Source organism: Aulonocara stuartgranti (assembly GCF_965226115.1).
Source record: "Aulonocara stuartgranti genome assembly, chromosome: 22".
NCBI lineage: Eukaryota > Metazoa > Chordata > Actinopteri > Cichliformes > Cichlidae > Aulonocara > Aulonocara stuartgranti.
In genome coordinates, this window is record NC_138957.1 from 28,783,539 (window position 1) to 28,811,535 (window position 27,997).

General features: G+C 39.3%; 1 protein-coding gene across 4 annotated transcripts; it reads left to right on the forward strand.

Annotated features, from left to right (window-relative positions):
* Positions 1-4,675: 4,675 nt before the first annotated feature.
* On the forward strand, positions 4,676-27,753 carry ago3b (argonaute RISC catalytic component 3b). 4 transcript variants are annotated; one of them, XM_082520908.1, is made up of 20 exons: positions 4,676-4,785; positions 5,098-5,336; positions 11,139-11,310; positions 11,481-11,601; positions 12,519-12,727; positions 14,639-14,775; positions 16,195-16,329; positions 16,495-16,582; positions 16,679-16,826; positions 18,141-18,260; positions 18,350-18,493; positions 20,514-20,647; positions 20,911-21,095; positions 21,289-21,448; positions 22,698-22,788; positions 23,457-23,651; positions 23,947-24,081; positions 24,687-24,788; positions 25,204-25,403; positions 25,782-27,753. In XM_082520908.1, the coding sequence occupies exons 2-20, from the start codon at positions 5,318-5,320 to the stop codon at positions 25,888-25,890; spliced, it is 2,604 nt and encodes an 867-aa protein (XP_082377034.1). In that variant the 5' UTR covers positions 4,676-4,785; positions 5,098-5,317; the 3' UTR covers positions 25,891-27,753. The 4 variants fall into 4 exon arrangements, with proteins under 4 accessions (XP_082377034.1, XP_082377033.1, XP_082377035.1 ...); XM_082520907.1 differs by having other exon boundaries at positions 4,679-4,874; positions 5,045-5,336; XM_082520909.1 differs by having other exon boundaries at positions 4,680-4,874; positions 18,350-18,472.
* Positions 27,754-27,997: the final 244 nt, after the last annotated feature.

Sequence of the window (27,997 nt, forward strand, 5' to 3'; positions counted from 1 at the left end):
TGCATTTCAAGTTATGAAAATAATTCACTAAAAATATTTGTGGTTATTACATTAAAAATTATATAAGATTTTCCTACTAGGATTTTATGTTTGTTTTTTTTGTGTGATTTCAGATAAACTGTGTTAATACAGTATGTCAATAAAAAAAAATAACTATAAATTTCAACATGTGAAATTGTGCTGAAAAGGACGATACCAAGCAAGGCTAATCTAGGTAAATATAAAGGTCAAATCAAAAGTAATCAAAAATGGCCAATTAAATTGTGGGCCTTAGAGGGTTAACCAAGTAAAATATGAAAAATTAGGTTTAAATTTTTGGTCAAAAGTGTGTTCATGAAAGTGCAGATTTCTGTCATTTTGTTTAAATTTAAGCATGAAACAATTTTAACATTTCTAATAAAAAAAAGTTTGAAACTTAAGTTAGAATTGTGTTTGTAAATGAACCATCCCATTTTGAGTAGCTTTCTGGATTTTGTACTTATTGGGCTACATACTTATTATATAGGCTATACAGTATATACAATCAAAATTCACATGTTTTATTGCATGTTTAATTATGTGGGCTAAAGATAAGAAGAAAGTTGTAGACTATATTTATATGAAGCATGTATATACTTACTGCATTTGATGTATGTTAACCATATATGGATGTAGCACTTGCATACGTGCAAACAAGAAATATGGCTTTGATTTTGATTTCCATGTCAGCCTTAGAACATTTCTTTAGATCTAACTGTGAGGCAAACACACTGCAGTGGGAACTATTTAAACATTTGCACAGATTCAATGCACTCATCTCAAGATTCATAGCACAGTTCAGATTCTTAGCATAGCGATACCGCTTTTTAAAAAATCTTTTTAGGATTTTGGGGGGTTCTGTGGTTTTATTTGGGGGGTGGGGGAGACTTTAGAACCTGAAGTAAATGCTCTTGACACACTCACATGCGCTTCTGGACAGAGACCTCAGATGTTGTTCCTGGGTAAGTATCAGAGTAAGAATCTGGTTAGATACCATATTTCTAGGAATTTTAGGGCCAAGTACAACAATTTCAATTTGATCTGAATTTAGAAGCAGAAAGTTGGAGGTACATCCAGGTCTTCACGTCTTTAAGACATTCCTGCAGTTTAACTAATTGGCGTGCTATATCTGACTTCATGGATAGATTTGGTAGAAAGTTGGGTGTCATCTGCATAGCAGTGAAAATGTATGTTATGCCTTCTAACGATACTGCTTAAGGGAAGCATCTATAATGTAAACAGAATTGGTCCTAGCACTGAAGCCTGTGAAACTCTATAATTAACCTTAGTGTGTGAAGAGAACTCTTCATTTACATGAACAAATTGGAGTCTGTTAGATTGATATGATACAAACCACTGCAGCACAGTACCTGTAATACCTACAGGATTGCTTTAATCGTGCTAATAGAATATTATGGTCGACAGTATCGAACGCTGCACTGAGGTCTAGCAGGACAAGCACAGAGATGAGTCCACTCTCAGAGGCCATAAGAAGAGCATTTGTAACCTTCACTAAAGCTGTTTCTGTGCTGTGATGAGCTCTGAAACCTGACTGAAACTCTTCAAATAAGCCATTCCTCTGCAGATGTTTGACAACTACTCTTTCAAGGATTTTTGAGCTGAAAGGAAGTTTGGAGATTGGGCAATAATTAGCTAAGACAGCTAAGACGTTTAACTACGCCAGCTTGAAGCCCTGTGGTACATAGTCGATTATTAGAGATAGGTTGATCATATTTAAGACTGAAGCATTAATTAATGGTAGAACTTCTTTCAGCAGTCTTGTAGAAATGGGGTCTAAAAGACACGTTGATGGTTTGGAGAAATTACTGGAGTTAACTCAGAAAGATTACTGGTGCTGAAAGTAGCTGTAGATAATTTTACATCTGTGAGATGATTATGACTAATTATTTCTACTAGTTAAATTTTTATTTGTGAAGAAGTTCATGAAGTCATTACCAGTTAACGTTAAAGGAATGATGGGCTCAACAGTACTCTGACTTTTTGTCAGCCTGGCTACAGCGCTGAAGAGAAACCTTGTTCTTACTTTCTTCAATCAGTGATGAACAGTAAGATGTACTAGCATTAAAGAAGGCTTTTTAAGTACCAAACTATTTCTCCAGGATAAATGATGATCTTCTAAATATGTGAAACGCCTTTTCTTCTCCAGCTTACACATTATCTGCCTTAAGGTGTGCGTTTGAGAGTTATACCTGGGAGTCAAGAACTCCCAGGTATAAGCTATAGTATCCCGAGTCATAAACAGGTCAATTTATTTACAAGATAATCAACCTGTCAATCATTACTAAGGTTGGTGGAAATGTTCCTAAACTAAACGTATTCATTCAACAACCCTAACAATACCATGACAAACTGGAACAAATGGACTGGAAACTACAAACGCAGCAATGACCAGTGAATGTTTAAAATGTCACTGAATGACATCCTTTACTCCTTCTTTAATTCTTCAACCGCACACTCATACATGACCTTACTCAAAGAGGAGTAGTATACATATAAAAGGCTCAGTCCAGGATTTCTAGCCTTTCTGAAGTCACTGCTGACCACAGACTGTGTCAGGACTGAGGACACAAAGTCGCAGACAACGTAGTGAAGCGCGACAGTAGAAAGCCCTTCTGAGGTAATACGGGCACGAGAAGGCTTCTTTTCTTCAGTCAATTAATTTTTTTAAATGCTACACTGTGGATATGCACACCACTGTCTGTTAGGGTCAGTGTTGTTGATCTGTTTTCTTTTAGAGCCTAGTGTTTGATAGAATTTAACTAATGTATAGCCATTCACTACAGACTCATTATTCAGTACTTATCTGATTAATTGCTCTAGCTTTTTCACAGAAACTCTAAATTTCTTCCTCTTTTCATTATTGCAGAAAGTGAAAAGTCACTCTCATCTTTATCCATAAACAAGTTGTTTATCATAAAGGGCTCACTTCTTTCCTATTCTTACTTGTATTTGCCTTCATAATAGAATTTCCTCTATCTACCTGTGCATTCAGTCTGTATTTCCCAGGTTTATGATTGAGGCAGATGTAAAATTATATGAATGGTTTCTGGGGACATCTACAGTACGGAGTAAGCAACTTGCATGAGGTGTGTCACTGTGTCTTTGACTTGCTCTGACTGTTACAATACCTGAGCAAACAGGTCAAGCCATGGAAAATTACGACAGCTAAAATGCAAATAGAATACGTCTTACTTATAAACCTGACGTACATACTTTAGAAAAAAGTTTCACGGATGTGACGTTACTGCCTACAGATGGTATTTCCTGATGGATTTCCCTCAGTGGAGGAGGAGAGGAGGGACTAAGAGCTTTGTCAAGTTAGACTCAATGAAACAGTGGAAATCCTACAAATTATCCTGTTTGCTTTATATGGTTCAAAATTCTAGCTTACTGTTAAAGTATAATGTTAAAAATATATATTAACAATCACGACAGGTAGAATTTTTACCACTCTTCATTACAATGTTGCTTCAGCTCATTGAGGTTTGCAGGCATTCATTTCTGCACAACTCTCTTAAGATCTGATCACAGCAATTTGCTTATTGCAACACCTTTCCTTTCTGTTTCAGTTATTCTGCTGCAGATTTGCTGTTGTGTGGAGGACAGATGGCCTCATGTAAAATACTTTTGTATACAGTTTATGGTTGACAGGTTCTATGGCTGCAGAACAAGGCCAAATCCTCAACCTTCCACCACCATGCTTAATAGTTGGTATGAGGTTGTTCCAGAGGTCTTGTGCTTTGTTTAGGTGCAACTTAGCAAACTGATGGTATGTCTTTAGAGAGGAAAGGCATCTTTTCATCTTGTTTGTCTTTTTTAAAAATATACCATTTTAGCAGACAAAAAACAAAGGAAACTAAAAGTTTCTCTTTGAACGCTAGTGATATTTGAAACTTAATTTGAGGGTGCTAATCATATTGTTAACATGCACTAGCTATGCCCTACAATCTATGTGGTGGATCAAATGTTCAATAAAGGATAGTAAGATGTGATATATAGTGGATTAGAAGCAGAAAATTGCAGAAAATGAAAATGCTATTCAACGTACAATACAGAAAAAAATGTTACTTTGTGTTTTAAGTTTTGATATAGCTTTTCAGTTAGCACCACTTTCTCAAAAGAACCAACAACTACACACTGTTGAAAAACTGTCACTTCTTCCTGTCTCTAATTCCCTGCGCCTGTGCCCTTTGTGCCTTCCTTAATTAGGTCTCAGCTAGTCAATATTAGACACATCAAAACTGGCAATAATACAGGTCTTTTGGGCGACACTGTTGAAAAGAATGTGTTCTTAATGACTACCTGATTAAATAGAGTTAAGACTGACTCACTGCACCATCATGTGATATAAGCATTATGTGAAGGTGCAGCCTGACCCTAGTTCAGCCTCAGTTGGTTAACGCAATACACTGACCTTCTGGACTCAGCAGTTTTTTGAGAAGTAATTTTGAAAAGTTTTAAACTGAGTGTTTTTACGTATATTACTTGTGTAAGTTTCTGTAACATGAGTTTCATGAATTTTAGCCTGTGTGTATGTTTTTTTTTTAAAGAATGAGTCCCAATGTTTGTAACACATAATACAAATAAGAAGAGGAGGAAGAAGACTTGAATAAGTATTTTGTTTTGAAAGAATATCCCGGAAGTTGCTATGTCTCGTACCCGTTAGCGTTCCCTTAAGTATGACAGAGGGCGGCGTAAGAGCAGATTTCAGACCGGTTTATCGCCGACGCTGAGGAGGACGCCGAGGTAGAGAGCCTCTTATATTTGTTTGAAAAAAGTTGAAATCGGGATTGTCACGTTAAACAGACTTGACAGTAAACTCAGCAGTCGAGCAGGTAAATATTAATGTCAATCTCGGGTTGCCATTTAGCTGTTAGTTGTCGCTGGCTAAAGCTAACTAACGTCGTTAGCTTACACACAGTTGCTAACGCTACCGTAGACATTTCACCAACTTCGTGTCTTAAAAAAAAGCTTAACACCGATAATAATTCTGCTCTTATTTCAGTTACAACGCCAAAGTCCGGAGTTAAGACATTTCATTCAACTTTAATCTGCCAGTTTATGTAGGTCAGGTGTAGTGGGGAGACAAGAAGACTTCTAACCGACGGGACAGCGAAGCGGCCCGGTTCGACTTCACCGAACGAAGCCGGGGAGAAGATATCACGAACGGCGGAGCTTGGCTGATGCGTGCGGGGCCAGCGGAACCACACTGAACATTTTAATCTACGAGGATTATTGATCATAAAGTGCCGGTTCATCCGGACAGACACCCCCATGAATGGAAATCGGAACAACAGGTGGGATCCCGGACTAACTAACCACCGTGCCTAAATGTGCTAATGTGGTGTTCAGGTGCTGCCGAGTTATTTTGAGCCCGTATGTGGTACTTCTCATACATTTAACATTACAGGTTTTTGAATTAGGAGTTTTCCTTTAATCAATTTGGTGTCATACGTTTTTGTTTGTTTTTTTTGTTTTTAAAGTGTTCAGGTTATCATACAGAAAAAAAGCTCAGTGGTGTCTGTTCCCAGAGATTACCGGTCAGTTGAGCGCCTTGCACAAGGGAGACATTTGACCTCGTGGTTTTCTACCAGTTTTTCTTAGACTGGGTTTGAACCCCAAGCATAACCAAGGAGTTGCTGTTGCCTAAGCCTGAAAAATGTTGTATTAACAAACCCTTAAAGGCAAACTTAGCCCCTTAGTATTTGCGTGTTTGCCCCCAAACCAGTCTCACGGGTTTCTTTTTTGACTGTGTAGGTTGTCAAAAGCAGGTGGTGATGCCACCAGGTGTGCTTGAAGACTGGGAGGGAGGGGGTATGTCCCATCCATCCATCCACCCACCCACACTGCTGCCATAGTTACTCAGCCTACTGAATAATGTTTAGTTAACTGCTGTCTTTGTTAATTATGAATCAGATAGGCATGGAGGGTCATAAATCAATTTACTTTTTGCCAGGGGTAGCAGTTTCTGTGTTAATGATTGTGTTGGGAAAAGTCCAGTGGTGGACTGGGAGGGACGAGGTATAGATGTTGACTGGTTCATTGAAGCTGACCCATACTTTCTCCATCCCCTTTACCCGTTTCAGATTTGGGCCTTTTTCAAGCCTGAAAAGTTTTAACAATAAACTTTTTCACTTCAGCGTGTCTGTCTGTTTTCAGACATACCGGCACTACTTTTTTCTCTTTTGCCAGGGCACCATTGTAAATACACTGCTGTGAAAAAGTATTTGTTCCCTTAATGATTTCATATTTTTTTGGTCATGTTTTCAGGTTTGGGTGTTTCAACTCATCAAACAAATTCTGATATTAGATTAAGAGAACCCGAGTAAAGATAAATTGCAGGTTTGAAATTATTGAATTTATTAAAGTAAAACCATCCATTACCACAGAGTAATGGGCTGTGCCACCCTTGGCAGTGAGAACTGCAATCATACGTATTGCTTAACTGGCAATGACTCTTTCAAAATTTGACTCATTCTTCTTTACGGGGTTGTCTTAACTCATGATTGCAGGGCTTCTAAGAATGAATGCCTGTTTTTAAGTTCATGCCAGTGCATGTCGATCAGATTTAAGCACGAACTCTGACTTTAAGGTCACTCCAAAACCTTCATGTTTGTGGTTGGTGTTTGTTTTTGTTTTTTTTTTGTAGAGTCTTTCAGTGTTGGATTTGCTGGTGTACTTTGCACATTCTCCTTCAGCATTTTGTTAGAGCAGAATTAATGGATTCAGAATTCAATTATGGCAAGTCATCAAAGTCCTGAAGTAGCAATGGTAGTAAAGGGTGGTAAATGTAAGACGAGCTCAGCAGTGGTTCTTTTCTTAGAACTCTCCCATGGATGCCATTTTTGCCCAGTATTTTGTTGTTGGTTGTTGTGGTTGGTGGTTGTTTTTGTTGTTCTGGGATCTGTGACCTCCTGGGTGAGTCATTGATGTGCTCTTAAAACAGAGAAAACCTGGAACCATTGTGAACCTATTTGCAGTTAATGGAGTGGTTCACTGGAGTCTCAAAGACTGATAAATGTCATTGACTTTATACAGCACCTTAAGCTGTAAGCGGCACAACCCCAGCTCAGCTTCAGTTTATAATTTTTCTATTTATTTATTAATTTTTGTAATGCAGTACACAGATATTTTGGAAGTGAAGTTATTGTGGTTCTCTCATATCCTGTTTAGACTTCATTCTGGAAAGTTTTTTTTTTTGTTTTGTTTTGTTTTTTAATAAGTTAAACACAGGAAGTATCTGTTTATTTCCTTCAGTAAGCAAGGCTCTGTAATACAATGCAAATTTTATTATACCCAGGATCTTTGTTTTGACTTTGCTTAACCAAACATAAGCAGTCAAGATAAATGATCACACAAAGGTGAATATCAACTGCATGACTGACTGCATGCATGCACGTCTTTATAGGTTGCGTATCCCAAATCCTTCACTCTGCATAGGCTATGCTATGCAAACAGAAGCATGGCAACATGAAATTCACTTTAGTCTGAAAAAGTGCTACTATATTGGTCTAATTGAAGTGTATTTTAAGAAAAAATGGCAAGATCTTTTGTCAACAGATTTGAGTGTCGCAGCTCCATTTTTAAGACAGAATTATTCATATGGCATTGAATTTCTGTTTAAAAGTTTGCAATACTGTTAAGTCCTAGTCTTTCATCTGCTTCTCTTGGGAGTGTGTATATTAAGGGTTTTAGAATAATAAAATTTTAATTGTTTGCAGCTAGTATGAAAATCACAGAATAATGTTGCTTCAGAGAATGTATTTCTTACCAAGGCTCATCAGGAAAATGACAAACTTTAGATGCTCTATAAAGAAATGTTTGACTCCCTTGCATTCCCTCAGAAGAGGTCTTAATGGTGATGCTACTTTTCATAGAATTGATTGGCCAGTAGTTGGTAATTTGTCACGCACTGATCTCTAATCTTTAACATAATCTGCTCTGGTGCAGGGTTATATTTGCAGAGCTGGTAACCATGCCAATGTATTTGTAACAATAAAAACTGAGGCGGAAGTTATCCTGCGGTAATCCTGCTTTCAGTTTTCCCCTCATTAGAGCTGTGATGTTGAGTGTGATGGTAATAAGATGTTTGAACAATTCATACCTATTTATTAACTTGAGAATGAGACATTAAAAAGAGTTCATCTTCAGATTTTATTTTTTCTGCACGTGAGGATTGACTCAGCTTTGCCTATTAAATTCTACTTGATGATCATACTTTGCCTGCTTAATTAAGCAAATTATATTCACACCACAACTATTTAAACACTTGTGTCCTATAAAGTTAAGGAGATTAAACCAACACTTGCTTTATTATTCCAGGATGCACTTTAAAACTTTTAGCTTCCAGTGTTGGTGCTGTGGTGGCTGTACAGTATCTCATCAGTGGAGTTCTTTTAAAATATGTGGGTTAACTACAGCCATGTGTGGGTGGCTGCTGGTTGTGTGGTGCATTTGTACATTGAAGCAGCCTGATAAGTGGTTATTAATCTCTCCATTGTTGCTCAGGCTAAAGTGAGCCTTTGTCTTTTTGGGACATTACTGGTGCAGTAGCTGCTGCCTGTCCTCTGGAAGTGCCAGTAATGGACATTTCAGTTCAACACTTGAAATCAACTCCAGATCTCTTATTTGCCTTAATTTTTCATAAGAATGCAAGGGAACAAAACAAAACTTGTCAGTCAATTGTCTAGTTACTTTCAAGTTTCTGAAAATGAGGGACTGTATTAAGATAATTAAATCCTAAAGATGCTTTTATTAAACCCCTTGAATTAAAGCTGTACATTAATGATATGTTGTTAGTTTATACCATCACAGTGCGCTTCAAAATCAAAGGGGCAACAATTACAAAGATTGTGACATTGTCCAAATACTCATGGAGCTAAATGTCAGCACTTCGGTTACAAAATCCATACTCCGAAGCTTGTTGGGCTGAAAGTTTCTGGGTAATTCCTAACTCAGAATGGAGCTTTTTGGAGAGGCGACTGCATGTAAGAACTTATTAGTCCAATGAACTACATATAAAAACCATGGAAAGTGATAGAAGAGTCCGATATCTGAATAGAAGTCTAATTATAATTATTATTTTTTTTAGTTTTTGCCTTTAGCTGAACTAGAATTTCAGTTGATTAAACCAGACTGGTGGGGGGGATCTAAAATATTTCGTAATTGTGATTTTCTTTAGTCAAAGACTAAAAACCTCTTTGATAGATGCTGGAAATTTATTTGAAAGCAGGAAAAACCCGGGTCATATACTCACACTGAAGACGAAAAGAAATTGCATTCATTTTTTTTTTTTTAAAACGGCACATATTTAAATTCACCCCCCCCTTGTTTTTTTTTTGGGGGGGGGGGGTTTTGGTTATTTTTTTGTTTTTAATTTTTCACATCTAGTTTCGGTTAAGTGTAGTAATCCTTATCCTTGTGTTGAATAGACATATACCCAACTAGTGTTTTTATAAAAGCTTAAATAGAATACATGATTTTGACATTTTTGATCTTTTATTTTGCTATACTGATGGCTCTTAAATAGATAATGGGCACCCTGTTACCTGCCTGAGCTATCATATCTCTCAGGAAGAACCTTTTTTTTTTCTTCTTTTTTTTTTTTTTCTCCTTCTTCATTGCAGCTCAGGGATAAATAAGGTAAATCCATGTTGGCCTGCTCTTCCCTCCTCCTGTCGGCACGGTTGTAGTTACCATGGAGAATTATGGCAGCATGGGTGCCGTCACCATGGGAATGGCACAAGGGAATAAAACAACCTGGGGTAACCATCATGCAGAAAGTGTATTGTTTTAGTCAATAATGCCTCCTTATCACACATTCAGATCCAGATGAGAGTTCAGAACCTGAAACAGTTTAACTTTTTCAACCCCCAGTTTCTCAGTTGCACTGATTTCATAGCCATAGTCCTCACTTCATCACTGTTGTAGAATTTCTTTTCTCTGATTCACACTTTCATTTCAGCAGCAACCAAGTGCTCAAAGTCTTGGTGCCTTTACAGCTTCAGCTGTGTATGTATGCGCAAACATTGTCTTGCGGATCCTCTGAGTCACTTTCGTGGAAATTGTGTGGTTGTGTGATGTCATTTTCATTTTCTTTTTTCTTTCAATGTGTATTTTCCAGTTTGGTATTTTATGAAAATTGATGTCAAATAAGCGTGGTGTGTCACTCGCCGCCTTCTCCTGTCTGGCAAAGGCCATGTCAGTCAGAAATCTGTGACCGCCAAGCTGGTCTTTATTTTAAAATGTCACCCAACTCTGTAACCTTTCCTACGGCCATTATCAGATTGATGTGGGAATCGCAGTGTTCGTCTGTGTCTTTCAGTTTTGTCGGTTTAAAATGAGGCAATGCTTAACATCCCTGACCATCAGAACCGGCTTACACTGTCTGCACTTTTCCTCCTTATTAACCACTTCCTTCCTTCAGTTTGCCTTTCTCTCTGTAAGGGTGCTCTACACTCGGTGGTACTGTGGTGCAGTGGTTGGCACTGTTGCCTCATAGCAAGAAGGAAGGTTGTTTTGAACCTCCTGGTAGGTGGGGGCCTTTCCTCCCCCTCGGTGTACTCCAGCATCCTCCCACAGTCTAAAGACATGCACATCTGGGTAATCGGTGATTCCACACTAGCCGTAGGTGTGAATGCAACATAGATTATGTGCTTTCGTACAAAGAATAAGTGCTGTATGAATTTACCGTACACTGAATACATTTGTGTATAAGAGCAAAAATTGAGAAGTGAGATTAGATTTACAGTAAATACTAGTCGGTAAAAGCTAAAACTCTGCTGTTGTTTAACATGTCCATAAAACTGTTTCCATTCCTTTGAGCTTTTTCTGCTGAAAATATAATTAACAAAATAAACAAATATAGATAAATGTAGACTAAAGTAATCCTGCAGCTTGGGAGTGACTTGGGGGTTACTGCAAAGGAAGGGTGTGTCTCTTTTGGACAGACACCGCTGTCAAATTGAAATAGCATCTTGATGGTTTTATTTCAGTTGTCTTGTAATGATTCATTGTATTAACTGCCCAAGGTTGTGGCCTCTTGGCTACTTTAATTTTGGAATAAAACAATAATTATAATTTTATTGTCACTGCTTTAGGAGCCGTTGAAGCCCAAGCGCTGTTCACATTGCCACGGCGACCGGGCTATGGCACCCTTGGAAAATCCATCAAGCTTCTGGCCAACTGTTTTCAGGTGGAAATCCCCAAGATTGATGTCTACCTGTATGAGGTGGACATTAAGCCTGATAAATGCCCGCGGCGGGTCAATAGGTAAGGGAAAATCCCCAAACTTATTTGGTAATTTGGCTCATATTTAACATTACTGTCTGTGTAGATTTTTACAGAAGAACTAACAGGACATTATTTACTTTTCCTTTGCATTTTACACCTACACTTTTATGCATACATTAATAGTGACGCTGCAGTGTGATCATTTGCAGGGAGGTAGTGGACTCCATGGTGCAGCATTTTAAGGTGACCATCTTTGGTGACCGGCTGCCAGTTTATGATGGGAAGAAGAGCCTCTACACTGTGAGCCCACTTCCTGTGGCCACTGGTGGGGTAAGAAACTAGATCCTCTGTGTGGTGTTGGTTTGTTTAGGTTGCACCTGTCAGCAGCTTCTTATCTATGATATTGATTTCTAGTGCCCGAGAGTTGAACTTGTCAGTACGCATTTGTATGTCTAAAACTCACCTGCTCAGGTGGTTCTTATTTTTGGTAACCAGAGTTTTAGTTCAGTTTTCACTTTTATTGATGTGAGCTTGAGTCTTTTATTTATTAATTAATGTAGGCATTATCAGAAGCAAAATGTAACAAATTGGAATTACAGAAATTGGAATGCAAATAAATTGTACTCCCAGCATCAAAGTAGGCAGTGTACACAAATGTGACCACTTTGATGAAAGGGTTAAATTTGAGCTAGTTTTAAATACACAAGTTTAGGTTTAGTTAACTCCAGCAACCTTTTACCCTGGACATGGGGTTATATCAAAGTATAAAGCTGTTTAACAGTTTAGAAATAAATTCCCCTCTTCATTTCTAATCTTGTTCACCTCCACTCAAGTCTTGGTCCCTCCCACCAAAGAGATGTGCAGAGAAAGCACGGAAAAGAAGTCAAATTGAAACTTGCTTGCATAAAGCGATGTCAGTTAAATATGACGCCTGACTCAGATGTTATCTGATTGGTTTTAGCCTGCTATTGGATTTAATGTTGTCGAATAAGCACATCATGTTCACTTTTATGCTTAGGCCCACTTTTGATGAAATTCATAAAGTGCTCCAATGTGACATGATTGTACAGATAGTTTTTATTCACACACACAAATTAAGGGCAAAAAGTTTGATCATCATAAATAAGTCATATTTTGTAGAGTCCTAGAAGTTTTTGTCTTTTAATTGAGAAATGAGAACTCAACACTTGGTACCACTGATTAAGTATAACCCCTGTATCATTTTTTTTTTCTCTTTTCTTAAACAGGTTGATCTGGATGTCACCCTGCCAGGTGAAGGTGGGAAGGACCGACCTTTTAAAGTCTCAATTAAATTTGTGTCATTAGTCAGCTGGCACATGCTACATGAAGTCTTGACAGGACGCGGAGCACCAGGGCCAATGGACCTGGATAAACCTCTGAGCACTAACCCTGTTCATGCTGTGGATGTTGTCCTTCGGCATCTGCCCTCCATGAAGTGAGTTTCTTGTCTTGCACATGTGTGAAGGTTTGTTTTGCTGATAAACACCTTTCTAAACTAAACAACTAGAAAATTATATGAAACATTTGTTCGAATTATTTAATGTTATTTCAAAATAACTGGCATTGATGTCTACTGTTTAGCAAGTGTCTTCAATTGGAAACATTCAATTGGAAACTTCCTGGATATTAAGTTGAAGCCTTTGTCTGAATTGTTCTATTTAATTTCTGAAGGATGATCTGGTTTAAAAATCCAGCAGATTATCTCTAAACTATTCTGCAGTTTACATATATAAGGTTATAGCATCATAAATTGCTCAATCCATCATGCTGTCCTCGCCATCTTTGGTTAATTCCACCAAAGCACTTGAGCAAATGAAATGCTAAATTACATTCTGAATACAATAAGAATAAGTACACTTACCAAGCTCTTATGAAAACAAGTAGATTTACCTGCAACCTCACAGCTGAAACTGCTGCGAAGCTCAGCTGTGTACTCATGTCCTAACAATGTACTTTTTTCCCATTGACCTTGCTGATTGTAGGGCTGCACGATTTTGCATAAAATGAGAATCACGATTTTTTTTTTGGCTTAGAATTGAGATCACGATTCTCTCGATTCTCTTTTCCAGTATAAATATTTATTGCACTTATTAACTGCACATCAACTTCGTAACAGTTGAAACTGAACATAAAAACAATAAACATAAAAACAACAAATGTCTTACGTTTTGTTGTTGCCGCAAAATGTTGTACTGCTTGAAATTCCGTCTCCACCGTTGCTCGACACTGCGTGTATAGAGCAGGTAGTGCAACAATAGAAAAATAGTTGCGGGACGGCACTGTGTAGCGTTTGTCTAGGGTGTTGATCATTTTCCTAAATCCCTCATTTTGCACATTGTTGATGGGAGCCATATCTTTGGTCAGGTGATAAGTGATGGCCTCCGTAATTTCTTTGTGCCTGCGGGAGTTCGACGGGGGAAGCGCTGTATAAGGTTCCCGTTATTGATGTTTGGGTGGTTGACCGGGACGGATTTTCTCCTGTCACTTTCTCGTCATCCCTGACGTGTTCTCCGTCGTTTTTTCCCTGCTAATTTTAGCATCACACGTCACAAGGAAGAGTGAGCGCTTGTTTTCATGCAGATTACGTCCCGGGTCAAAATGCGGTGTCGTCGTCTTTTTTTTTTTTTTTTTTAAATCGTTGTCATTTGGAAATGAGATCGCACATAAGTATGAATCAAGATCGCAATCTTCTAACGATTAATCGTGCAGCCCTAGCTGATTGGCTCTTAGGGCTGTTCATTTGCCATCTTATTGCATAATTTAATCATAGATTTCGTTCATTTGTCCCATTTCTGTCAGAATGTCTTTGCTTTCTTGTTTGCCATTACTCTGTTGCATTTTACATTTAAGTGATTAAAAACTGTAAAGGCTAAATAATGTAATCTGAATTAAACATGTGAGTAGTGTCTTTGTTAGTTAATTCTCAAGTCAGGAAATATGATCCAAAGATGCTCGCATCCTGGAGATATACAGCTCCCTTAATTTATTATGCAGCATTTCAACCACAACAGAGTTGCACATTTCATGTATTGCATTTCATCTACAATACCTCAGGTAGATGTATTTTTAGATTAGTAGATGACCCCACTGGGATTTGAATTTGACATGCAGAGATGGATTAAAAGCATCTTTTTATGTAATCTACCTTGGGATGTGTCATTTGGTGAATCCATTAACCAAAATAACTTTCAGTAACATGAACACAAACCCTCTGAGCCTCCTGTGGTTTGAGACATGAAACTCATGGCTGTACCCAGTGAACTCCACAGGGAATGTCGCTTCCTATCACAGTAAGTGTAATTTCTGTTCCCTGCTTACCTCTGCGTGTCCTCTACATCGTCACCAGGTACACCCCTGTTGGAAGATCCTTCTTCTCCTCCCCAAAGGACTATGACCATCCACTAGGTGGAGGAAGAGAAGTTTGGTTCGGCTTCCATCAGTCAGTACGGCCAGCCATGTGGAAGATGATGCTAAATATTGATGGTAAGGATGGTGAAAGCAGGAACATTTAAAAGGAATGCATGTAGTGAATACGCATATGCTTTCTTGCCCAGATTAGGATGACATGATTGTTACTGTGTGTGCACTAAACTTAACTACTACTAGTTAATCTGTACAAAAGTAAAGGTCTTAAAATTTTTACAAGTTTTACCATTTTTCTCTTTTCTGAGTTTTTTTTCAGCTGTCTTCTTTTTAGTCACACAGACTTGGAGACAGATTAGCAGGTTGGGGAATGGCTGCCAACCAGTTACTCAAAGAAAATATGATTCCTGATTGGTTGTGAGTGGGCACTAAATGGTGCAGGCAGTCATTAGATGAAACTAGTTGCTTTATGATTACTTTGGTCACCAGCAGATTGCTGCGGTTGCCCATAGTTTGCGTGGAGGATGCAATTTATGGACCAACGCGTTTGGAAGTTTCACTGCAGTACAGTAGTGGAACCTCATAATGTGACAGAGGCTAAGAATGTTTGCCTTCAGAGTAAAAGTTGCATCTTATTGCTGAATTATTTCAAAAGGTATGTCTATTGCTTTGATGACAAATGTTCTGTTTTCAGTTTCCGTCACACTTTCAGGAATTTATCACAGTGTGGGTAGTTCGTGAGTGTTGGCAAGCAAATTGGTGTCTTCATGCATTCGGTGGGCAACCAGAGCAATCTGCTAGCAACCAAAGCCATCACAAGAAGGTTTTTGCTGCTGTACTCTCTCTGCAAATGATTTCGGAGACTGCCAGCAACCACTCGCCAGTCAGGGAATTAATTCTGCCTTCCCCTTAGTCACCTATCCATAACCAGTCAGTGATCCCTGCCACGTTGAAAGGCCACACTGACTGGTCTCTAGACCTGTTTGACTTATAAGCAGGTTTGCAAATTCCTGTAAACTTCAGTTTGATTTTAATTCTTCTAGTTGAATTCTTCATGTTAATTGGTAAGCTTTGGATGTTTTGTGTTACATTTCATTACATTTGGAAAGGTCTTCTGAGTGTATGCACATTAACTTACGTATTATAATTCTTTTTTTGGCACGATAGTAAAAGCACAAAACTGTAACTTTTAATGTCATTAGGAAATTTTGGGAAAAGCAGACATTTCAGTATTTGTTACTGTTTTGTCACAACAAAATCCAGAATGTGCTACAGCTCTTGGTGTCCAGCTGTTTAATGACTTATAATCAAATTCAGATTTCCCTTTTTGTCTTAATCAAAGCCTCTAAACCAATTCGGCATGTCTTGGCTGTCTACATAAGGCTTCACCATTCTTATATTGATCTGATTTGTTGTTGTGGCACTGGTCAAAGTTGCAACAATTAGATTTTCCCAAAAGTAACTTTTGGTTATGTGACTGAAAATGAATCTTTCTGGCCTACCATTTTGACTGTCCTAACTCATCTTGTGTTTTCTCAGTGTCAGCCACAGCTTTCTACAAAGCCCAGCCAGTCATTCAGTTCATGTGTGAGGTTCTGGACATTCACAACATTGACGAGCAGCCACGCCCTCTCACAGACTCCCACAGGGTCAAGTTCACCAAAGAGATCAAAGGTACATCACAGAGGAGTGACAGCCTCTGCTTGTTTTTTATCACAGTGTCACAGTAATAACATTTTGTTTATTGCTGCAGATAATTTAAGATCGTGTATGTAATTGAGGTATCAGTAGTTCCACTGTTGGGGGGGAGCTAACTGCTTATCATTTAAATCTTTACAGGTCTTAAAGTGGAAGTGACACACTGTGGAACCATGCGTAGGAAGTACAGAGTCTGCAATGTAACACGGCGCCCTGCCAGCCTCCAGACGTACGTTTCCATATTGCTCCCCCAGTAGATGTTAACTCGCACTCAAAGCTGTTGCTGGCTTACAATAACACATTCTTGTTACTTTCAAATCCTCAGATTTCCATTGCAGCTTGAGAACGGTCAAACAGTTGAGCGCACAGTGGCTCAGTACTTCAGAGAGAAGTACAATCTGCAGCTGAAATATCCCCACCTGCCTTGTCTGCAGGTGGGACAGGAACAGAAACACACCTACTTGCCTCTAGAGGTAAGAACTAATGTTGATCGTAGGAGTTTGCCCTAAAACCCTAAAAGAACAGTCTCTGGATTTTAAATCATTAGAGGTTACTTGCTACTGGGATTGAGAACAATGTGCATTTCTCGCTCTACAAAAGACAGTCGACACACGTTGATTCCTGAGGTCTAAATGAATTTTGTGACATGAATTCTTGGGACTGCGAGGTTTAAACCTGGCAGGGCCCTTCTATGGAGTTTCCATGAAGTTGGCATCTAAGAATGTTAGGTTAATGCTGCCTATGTTGGATGACGACACCCTATGAACACAGATTGTTAATCTCAAGTTTCACTTCCTGGTTAAATAAAGGTTTTAGAAAATGAGCTTTTTTTCGCATCTAGGGTCATAGGGTCGACTGTTTGGCCAGTAAGCTCACAATGATTGTGTTGGATTCATAACAAGAAACGCACTACATTAGTGGGGTTTTTTTGTTTTTGTTTGTTTTTAAATGGCACTGACACATTATTTTTAACACTCAGAGCAGCGCACTACCAGTGAAACACTGCCATGTCCTCATCTGGCCTACTTGTTTTTGATTTATTGAACCTGGGCTCAGTTTGCATGTTACTACTCAATAGGTAGGTCATATTAAAAAAAATTAACCTACCTCATCTTGGGTAGCCTACCTTCATGTTTAACGTTTCAAGCCTTTAGTATTATAATACCAGAATCCTTGAATAAGTTTGGTCTATGACACTATGTGGCTCAAGCCACAGCTTCAACAAGCTCCACTGTCTCCTTTGAGAAGGATGGATGGTGTTAAGCAGCATTGGGCCTTCTCTTTTGTGTAAACTACCCTGGTTTGAGAACGGTTTCTTGATGATTAAGATCATACAGGAAAACTCAAAACTTGTAATAAGTCAGGACACTATCATTTTAACTGAAAGAATTTCCCAAATACAGGATTAATTAGGAGGGTTTGTTTTTTTTTTGTTGGTTTTTTTTGTTTGTTTGTTTGTTTGTTTGGGGGGGGGGGTTGTGTTTTGGTTTTTTTTGTTGTTCTTACCATTATATCCATCTTGTGATGCTGTTTGTTTTCTCCAACTAATGGAAGTTTAGAAAGGGGTTCTTTTGAGTAGGTAGTTGGCTTGTTAAATACATGAAAATGTAAAATATAGCTTTACAAGTTGATTAAAATTTCACAGAAAAGATATAAATGTGAGATATGTAACTCCACTGCAGTCGGTCTACTGTAGTTTCCATTTTGTCAGTGACTCGTTTGGGTTCAATACCTTCCTGAGAAATGCAGTTGATTCACCGCTTCCACACTTTTGTTTTTACTTTCAGGTGTGCAACATTGTAGCAGGACAGCGCTGTATTAAAAAGCTAACAGACAACCAAACATCAACCATGATCAAAGCCACAGCCCGCTCTGCACCAGACAGACAAGAGGAGATTAGCAGGCTGGTGAGTGTCCTGTAGGCCAAAAGTAATGCAGCATGGGAGATTTAGTTTTTTGGTGTCTTTGAATAAATAGACTTTTGTCCCCTTCTTAGGTGCGGAGTGCAAACTATGACGCCGACCCGTTTGTCCAGGAGTTTCAGTTCCGTGTGCGAGATGAGATGGCTCAGGTGACGGGTCGAGTCCTGCCAGCCCCCATGCTGCAGTATGGTGGCAGGGTGAGCTCTGAACCCTTTATGGTACCTTCCCCTTTAAATCACGCTTCATACGCATGTGTGTGTCCTTCTACATGTCTCTGTGTGTGTTGCAGACAACAGGATTTCCTCCACTTAGCCACAGGAAGAGTTTTTGGGGGTTTTTTGGGTTTGTTTGTTTTTTTTTTTTTCAGTTTTATTGATACAGCGTCAAACCATAACAGTCGCCTCAAGGTGATTTATATTATTAAAAAACTCCAACAATTAAATGAGCCCCTATGAGCAAGAGCTTTAGTGACAGTAGGAATGAAAAACTCAAATTTAACAGGAACAAAACTTCAGAGGAACCAGGCTTAGGGAGGGGCGACTTGCTGATTCGACCGGTTTGGGGTGAGAGGAGGAAGACGGGACAAAAGACATCCTGTGGAAGAGAGACAGAGATTAATAAGAACCAATGATTAAATGCAGAGAGGTGTATTAACACATTGTGAGTTGGGAAAAGGATGACTGAATAAGAAATACTCAATGGACCATGGGAATCCCCCAGCAGCCTACACCTATTGCAGCATAACTGAGGATTCAGGGTCACCTGATCCAGCCCTAACTATATGTTTTATCAAAAAAAAGTTAAATCTAATCTTAAAAGTAGAGTGTGTCTGTCTCCTGAATCCAAACTGGACGCTGCTTTCGTAGAAGAGGGGCCTGAAATCTGAGGGGGAGAAACAACCTACACAACCAAAACCGTATGGTCTTATGGCGTGTTTGCAACAAACTAGAAGCACAGTTTTCCTTCAGCGCAGTTGCAGAAAGTATGTGTAATGAGGCAAATTTGCACCAGGAAATATCAGCAGAGATGAGGTTCAGCCAAAAAAAGTCCTTGCCGTTGCTTTGAGAAAACCAAGTGGCATCCTGGGATCGTCCTGATTCCACTGACAATCACAAATGGGGTACAATCTTTGTGGCACCTGTTAGCCTCTGCTTCACCTGGTTTCCTTTTGCTGCACTTGGGATCAGCTGTTTGAACCCTATCTATGCAGAGTCCAACACAGAAGCAGCAAAACCAGAAATGAAGCAAAATTGCCCCCTTTAGCACACCTTTGTGCTACTTTCAAGTTAAATAAACCTAAATTGAGGATGAAGAAAGGAGCTGACTGACAGAAAGCGTTCCCCAACATGTATTTCAGCCATGAGATTTCATATATGTGAAGGTGTTGGTGATTGTTTTTTGCAAATTGTGTATATTTTTTCATATTAAAAAGATTTGTTCTTATGATTAAAAATGTGCAGTTATGCAACTCTCTCTCAAAGGTCAGTGTGCCGCATAGTCAGAATTATTACATGAAAAACATTTATAAAGCAGGTGAATTTCACTTCAGAACGGCTATGCCGTACCACATCATCCACAATAATACAACTCTAAATGTTTACATGATGTTAAAAAAAAAAAAGAAGTTATCATCCATCCTTAACAAAGCACAATACTTTCCAAAATATCCAGAAATCTGTGGCTCTTGACACCAAAATTGTGTGAAAAGGAGGAGATGCTAGCAGGTGGAGATGTGCAACACAAAAGTAAATGAATTTAATTTACTAATTTCATTAAGTAAATGAATTAGCTAGTTTTCCTGTGGAGAAAACCCTGGGAGGAGAAATCATCTTTAATTTGCTTCCACTGTTCGACTACAAACTAATTCAGCTAACATTTTCTCATCTTTCTGAACATGTTTGTGATTTCTGTTTAATTACACCTTAACTCATGAATGCTGTTTAGGGAGATCATCTACACAGATAATGTTGATTTATTTTTAGTGGCTCTGTTTTGCATGTCAATCATAAAATAAATTTTTTTCCCTTTGCATGTGCATGACGAAAGAAAGAATAAAAGCAGCAAAAATATTACCGTACTAAATAATGAGCCAATCAGTCACTCAGCCGATTAAGAAAACCAGCTGAGCTCCCACTAGCTGCTTACGTTTTATGAATCCATACATTGTCATTGTCCATGTATTATATTTGTTTGTGTGACTGCCAGCCCCAGCGGATCAACCCTACACTGTCATTGCAGAACCGCACAGTGGCCACACCCAGTCACGGGGTTTGGGACATGAGAGGGAAGCAGTTTCACACTGGAGTGGAGATCAAGATGTGGGCCATCGCCTGCTTTGCCACCCAGAGGCAGTGCAGAGAAGAGATCCTCAAGTGAGCTTGGTTTGGTTATTTATTTACAAAGTGGTTAAACTGTGAAACAGCACTTAGTGGATATACATATGTTAGACTTGCTTTAGAAGTTAATTTAGTAACAATTTGTTGTAGTTTCAAAAAGTAAACTGAAACAAAGTTTCATTGGTTATTTAAGGTATTTGATTTGTTCTATGGAGGTATAAGTTAAGTACGGATTGTTAATCTTCAGAACCATACTGCTCATTAAACTTTAATTCCCCCCCCCCTCCTTCTTCTTTCAGGAGCTTCACTGACCAGCTGCGGAAAATCTCAAAGGATGCTGGGATGCCTATCCAAGGCCAGCCCTGTTTCTGTAAATATGCCCAGGGAGCTGACAGCGTGGAGCCCATGTTTAGACACCTGAAGAACACCTACGCTGGACTACAGCTCATCATCGTGATCCTACCTGGCAAAACACCAGTCTATGGTACAAAGATCTTTTAATTTCTAAACCAAGTGTTGTTTAACAATAATATCTTTGTGTTCTAAAAAAAAAAAAAAAGAGAGATTTTGAAGTTAAACTCTATCGAAGCAGAAAATGGCTTTATATGTCTGACATATGATTATCAAGCATGCCTGCATAGAGTAAAAGGATGACTAATATTTCTGATTACCCACAGCTGAGGTGAAGCGGGTGGGTGACACCCTCCTCGGCATGGCCACCCAATGCGTCCAGGTGAAGAACGTAGTAAAAACGTCCCCTCAGACCCTCTCTAACCTCTGCCTCAAGATCAATGTCAAACTGGGAGGCATCAACAACATTCTGGTTCCACATCAGCGGTAAGCTCACAAAACTTCAAACTGAAATTAACAGACTTTGATGGTTTTTTGTTTGGTTTTTTTAAACACATTCTCACTGAAGTGCTTATATGCAGTGTTGGGGAGTAACGGAATACATGTACCGCCGTTACGTATTTAAAATACAAAATATGAGTAACTGTATTGCGTTTCAGGTACTGTTTAAAAAGGTGGTATTTAGAATACAGTTACTTTGTTGAAATAAATGGATTACACGGCGGTACTTTCCTGTTTCATATTGTGGCGGTCAGGACCATTTCGGTTTTGTTTGACAGTAGTTCCAGGCGGCAGCGTTGCGGTTGCCATCGTTACAGGGTGACGCTCTCACTCTGCGTGTTTCCTGGGTGAGAGAGCGCCTTTTTGTTGTTGTTGTGCTAAGCTAATAGGCAGAATGCTACAGGTATCGCTCTAAAGCAGGGGTGCCCAATCCCAGTCCTTGAGATCTACTATCCTGCAGCTTTTAGATGCATCCCTACTCCAACACAGCTGAATCAAATGGTGTGATTACCTCTTCAGCATGCCATCAGGTTTGGCAAAGGCCTGATAACAAGCCATTCAGTTGATTCAGGTGTGTCAGAAGAAGGATGCGTCTAAAAGCTGCAGGACGGTAGCTCTCGAGGATTGGGATTGGGCACCCCTGCTCTAAAGAATGTAGCCTCATGGGCAGTGTAGTCCGTGCTGCAGGGAGAATGGACTGCCATACTCGTTATGTGTCTGTGAGCGCGAGGTGGGAGAAAAAGGGGAGTGGAAAGTTGACCCACACAACAAAGTAAAGCTATTTTTCGGCTACGAGCCCGACACGAACCGACCTATTAGCCAGAGGTCCCTTTACCTCCAGTAATAGTAATAAATCACACAGCAATAGTTCACGTAGTTGTAAAAATGCATGAAAATATAATAAGCAATCCAAAGTATTCAGAATGCGTTACTCTCATTGAGTAACGTAACGAAATACGTTACAGAATACATTCTGGGGCATGTATTCTGTAATGGAATACATTTTAAAAGTAACCTTCCCAACACTGCTTATGACATTATGAGCTAGAAAAAGCTGTGAAATAAATGATTTACAATGTTTATTTGTTTCAAAGTTTAAAACTATGAAAACAGTTGGCGCTTTTTCTCCTCTGTTTTTCTCCTTGAGGTTTGTTTGCCAAAAATCGTTTGATCTGTGTCATTTCATGACACATTGGTTGGTAGATAATTTTTTTTTCTTTTCTCTTACTTCCAGACCCACTGTGTTTCAGCAACCTATCATCTTCCTTGGGGCTGATGTCACTCATCCTCCTGCAGGAGATGGAAAGAAGCCATCTATTGCAGCGGTGAGTCGTCTCGTCAGGAAACATCTTTTTCCTGTTCTGGTTTCTTTCGTTTAAGAAACACTTATAAATTGCAACATATTCCCTCCTTAGCTGAACTGGAGAAAATTATTCATGTATTGGTGTCATCGTGCTTGGATTACTGTAATGCCCTGATTACCGGCTTGGATAAATCTTTTTAGGCTGTACAAAAGGCTGCAGCCAGGATATTAACTCACTCTATTAAGCAAGCTCACATTATTCCTATTTTTTATTTTTAATATTGACTCTCAGTAGATCTTTGGATTTATTTTAAAATTCCTGTACTTGAATACAGAGCACTAAAGAGCATTTCACAGGCTCAGAGTGTTAGTTCCTTTTACAAGATTTGTGAGGTCAAGCTGGGACTACAGTCAGCTGACTGTGGGGACCTTTTAAAAAGCAATTAATCGTTGTTGTTGTTGTTGTTGTTAATAGTGGTTTGAGTACTTGTTCTCGGGCTCATGTTTGCAGTGATGAGTCACAAAACAGGCCGAAATGTATCGGATAAATAGAAATGTTGTTGAAGATTATTTGCACTGTTGATACTATTTAATTGGTTAGGTTAAAGTATTACTTTTGAATTTTTAACAGAAAATGATGGCAGGGTTTTGTTTTTTGTATGATTTTTGCAATTGTCTACACTCCTATAGGTGGTAGGCAGTATGGATGCCCACCCCTGCAGGTACTGTGCTACAGTGCGGGTCCAGAGGCCTAGGCAGGAGGTCATCCAGGATTTGGCCTCTATGGTGAGAGAGCTCTTAATCCAGTTCTACAAGTCGACCCGCTACAAGCCAACAAGGATCATTTTCTACAGGGATGGAGTGTCAGAGGGCCAGTTCAGACAGGTACTTTAAAAAAAAAAAATATTGTTCAAGGCTTATTGTTAGTTTTCCTTTGGGTGGAAACTCTTTCAGGCACCACATAAACACCAATTTAACTTGTACACGAAGTTGTTTATTATTTGGTAAATAACACCAAAGAAATGCTGTTTATTTGTTATACCATGAATGTTTAACTAAAATTAGTAACAGGTAATGTGCACATCAGATACGAAGAATAAGTAATTTTTCCCCACTTGTATTGTAATAAGATTTTCTAAAATCTACTTTTTGAATGTGTACTGTATTATTTTGTGTTTAGGTGCTGTACTATGAGCTGCTGGCCATCAGGGAGGCATGCATCAGTCTCGAGAAGGAATACCAGCCCGGGATAACCTACATCGTCGTGCAGAAACGCCATCACACACGCCTGTTCTGCGCAGATCGCACTGAGCGGGTGAGAAATAAACTACCACTTCTCCCAATTGTCCCATTCCTCCGAGGAGTTAATTAGTTAGTCATATTAGAAACTTACTGTTTTTGTATAATGTGGTTAAAATCTGGAAACAATGGCCTGTAATGGTTAATGGAAAGCTGGATGGAAAAACAACCTGTAACTTTAAGTTAAAGGTACAGTGTGTAACCAGCTGATGATGTTTAGTCAAATCACTGTAAGGTGTCTGGAGACAGGAGGGTTGCATGTTTAATCTGCTGGCAATAAGTAATTGTGATAATACTGGAAAGAAATAGGAATGTTTATGCACGTTTTTGGTTATTAGAGCCCTCACTTCAGTTCAGGAGATCAGGCTTGAGGTGGAGGTGTGAGGGGGGGGGGAGGAGGAGTACATAATCAGAGAGAGAGAGAGAGAGAGAGATGATGAAATTATAAATGTACAAATTGATCATATGTACTCTTGAAATAGATTTGGGATCTTTAAAAGATAAGATTAAAAGATGTAATTGGACACCAGTCAATGCATATTTGAAAAAGACTTGCTTTTGTAATAAATAAACTCAAATTATTTTCAACCAGTATATTTTTACGTTGTTTCTTCTTATAAGGTGGGACGAAGTGGAAACATTCCTGCTGGCACCACAGTGGACACAGACATCACCCACCCATACGAGTTTGACTTTTACCTCTGCAGTCACGCTGGAATCCAGGTAAGATTTTAAGGACAGACGCAAACTTTCAGGTGACTTTGTTTCAGCTTCACTTTAAGGCAATCTTGGAGCACGTCTCTCATTTGTGAAAAAAAATAAATTATTTGGCTTGTGACGTGTTGATCAATCATTACTTGTTAATTACCAGAATTAATTTCCCTTTCTGCCACCTGTCAGTTAAACCTGGAATCTGCCTCTTTCACTCATGTTCATGTTTGAAGCATTTCCCTAAGAACTACACCTCTCACTCTACTGCGTAACTGAGACCTCAGCAGCTGTTGGAGAAGGGAACCCTGTTACTGTCAAACACACAGGCCTACCAGCTTCACCTAATTTTAGCCGCTCATTGTTTGCTGCCTCTCGCTGGAGCTGCTTTCTCTCCTGGGTGCGATTAACTCCGCTTTCCTCCCTCCAGGGTACCAGTCGTCCTTCTCACTACCACGTACTATGGGATGACAACTGTTTCACCGCTGACGATTTCCAGCTCCTCACTTACCAGTTGTGCCACACCTACGTCCGCTGCACACGCTCCGTGTCCATCCCAGCACCTGCCTACTATGCTCACCTTGTAGCCTTCCGCGCTCGCTACCACCTGGTCGACAAGGAGCATGACAGGTGGGGCCCGAATATTTTAATGTTTGTATTTGTGTTTTTCATGAAACCCCAGAGGACTTGAACTTCTAATGACTAATATTGCCTGTACCCTTCGAAAACAACAGTTTCATATGATCACCTTTTTGTTTCAGTCAATCCAAATTAGCATTAATATTTTGCTGTTATCTCTGTAGTAGTTTTTGTAGCTTGATGTAGGCCAATAGTATGACTTTTAATACAACAGCATATGTCGTCCAATATGGTGGTTAAACGGCATCAGTGAGGGTTAAATAATCATAGTACCATAGGTTTTCTGGGGGCTAACCATTTCAGGTATCTCTGTATACCTTTGTTATCCTTGTACTTATTTTTTTTAATAACTTTTTTTTTTTGTCATAGTGCGGAGGGCAGCCATGTCTCAGGGCAGAGTAACGGCAGGGACCCCCAGGCTCTGGCCAAGGCTGTTCAGATCCACCACGACACACTGAGGACCATGTACTTCGCCTAAACACCCCTCCACTTCACTCCACCTCCCAGTTACTCAGCCAGTCTTAGTGCCCAACTTCCTCCTGATCCGGAGTGACTCTGTGCTGGCGCAGCTTTGCTGAAGCCAAACAACGACGACGGCTGTGTAGGAATGTCCTAGAGGAGTCCAGCCATGTTATGTAATCTGAAACCAGCCAAGGTGCTCCGGACCTCCATCTCATTCTCCCCGTGAGCCGTGTCCTCGCCTTCTGCATTTTACAGACACTCAGTTTTATTTTTATGGGATTATTTGGGGTTTTAAAGGATGGTGGAGCAGCCAGTAATCAAAAAAAATATATTATTTTTGGTGCATTGGTGGTAGAATCACAGAGGACCTGACCTGCTTTGTAACCTCATGTTGAGCCTAATGTTCATGTTTGTTCTCTGGCTTTCTAGAGCCTGTCTGTGTTGTTTCTCTGAGCAAATGTGTGATCGACATGGCAGCATGTTAGCTTTGGCACCTTTTGTAAATGGGCGGGCTGCCTTAGTGGTTTCTCTTCTGTCTCCCTTTAAGCCAGTTCTGTGTGGTTCCTCAGTCTGTCAGCCAGACAGTAAGCAGCATAACTTTGCACTCTACCAACACAGACACTGAATGAAATCTTCATTTTTCTAAGCAGAGCCACGTACAGCCGTTTTGAGGCTTTGTCGCCTTATTGTGAGGCGAGGTGCATAAACAGAACTATATAAGATTCAAAGTCATTGCCATGAAATGGACTTTGTTCTTGTTTGTCTGACTATTTATGATTTTTCTTTTTCAACTTAAATTAAGAATAATTTACAGCAATAGTGTGTAGATGACCACAAACCTTTGGACTTTTCCCAGTTTTTACTTTTAAAGAGAGGGGAAAAAAAACTGACCGATTCAGTTGTGAAGAACTCCTTCAGTGCAATAACGTGTTAAAATGGAGAGCGCAGGTGTGTTTTCATGAGTATTTGTGTTGTTCTTAATGAGATCTGGGAAGTGACAATGAAGATGGAATCAGGAATGTGCAGTATTTGACATTCTGGTGACCGTGTAGGACTGATGCCTCAGACGTGAGGCTCGGTCGTGATGAGGTCTGATTGTGTTTGAGGAGGTTTGTGTTGTTAAAGTGCCTGATATGTTTAGAAATTGAACAATTGGTGGGATGGAAGGTCTTTTTGAAACAGTTTGGGTGCCTCAAAACAGTCGATTTGTTAACAACACACACAGCACACTGGATTGTAGATGATCCTACCGCCAGCCAAGTGTGATTGCTAATGTTTGCTGCGTTTTTTGTTTTTCTAAATCACAGATCTGAATATGAAAAATGTTTGAGGTCCTACAGACTCATCATGTTAACCAGAAAAAATTGTTTTCATGATTTTTACAGCTAATCTTTTTTTTTTTTTTTTTTCTTTTTTTTCGGCACATAGATGATTTGAACAGTAATTATACTTGACCGCTCTCCTTGGTCATGATGTTTTCTAAATGGTGCTTTTGGTCTCCTGGTTCCAGACCTCTAAATGCATTTCATTTGGTTTATTTACTAAAGAAAACCTTTACATCGGCTAAAAACATCAAAAATACACTCACTGTTCACCAACCTGGTTTTCCCGATGATGAAATGATCAAACTCAAGGCAGCAGCTTTGATTCTTATTTATTTTTCCCTTTTTTTGGTAAATGTATTTAACAATCTCAAACGAGATTATAAATTTTGTGTTTGAGAAGGATTCGCTGTCCCAGCCTTTGAAATTCAGCTTTTTATTGCTGGTTTCTGTCTCATTTGTTTTCACAAACAAATTTGGATTAGTGCAGCTACAAAGGCCTTATTTTCAGTCATTTGCATGTTTAAAAAAATAAATCAGAAGTCTGTAAACTCTGAGGGCGATGCATCAAATTTCTTTTGTTGGCCCCCAAGAGTCTAAAATCTAAATATGTGTGGTTCATTATCATGTATGATGAAGAACGGTAACGTGTTTTCCTTGAAATATAATGAAATTAAATAAAAATGCACAATGCACAATGCATCAGCTGCTATTGGCCCTGCTGACTGATCTCAGCAGCTATAATCACTGATGCAGGGCCAGTATTTATCTGGTGCATCCCATCCATTTTGAGCTAGCCAG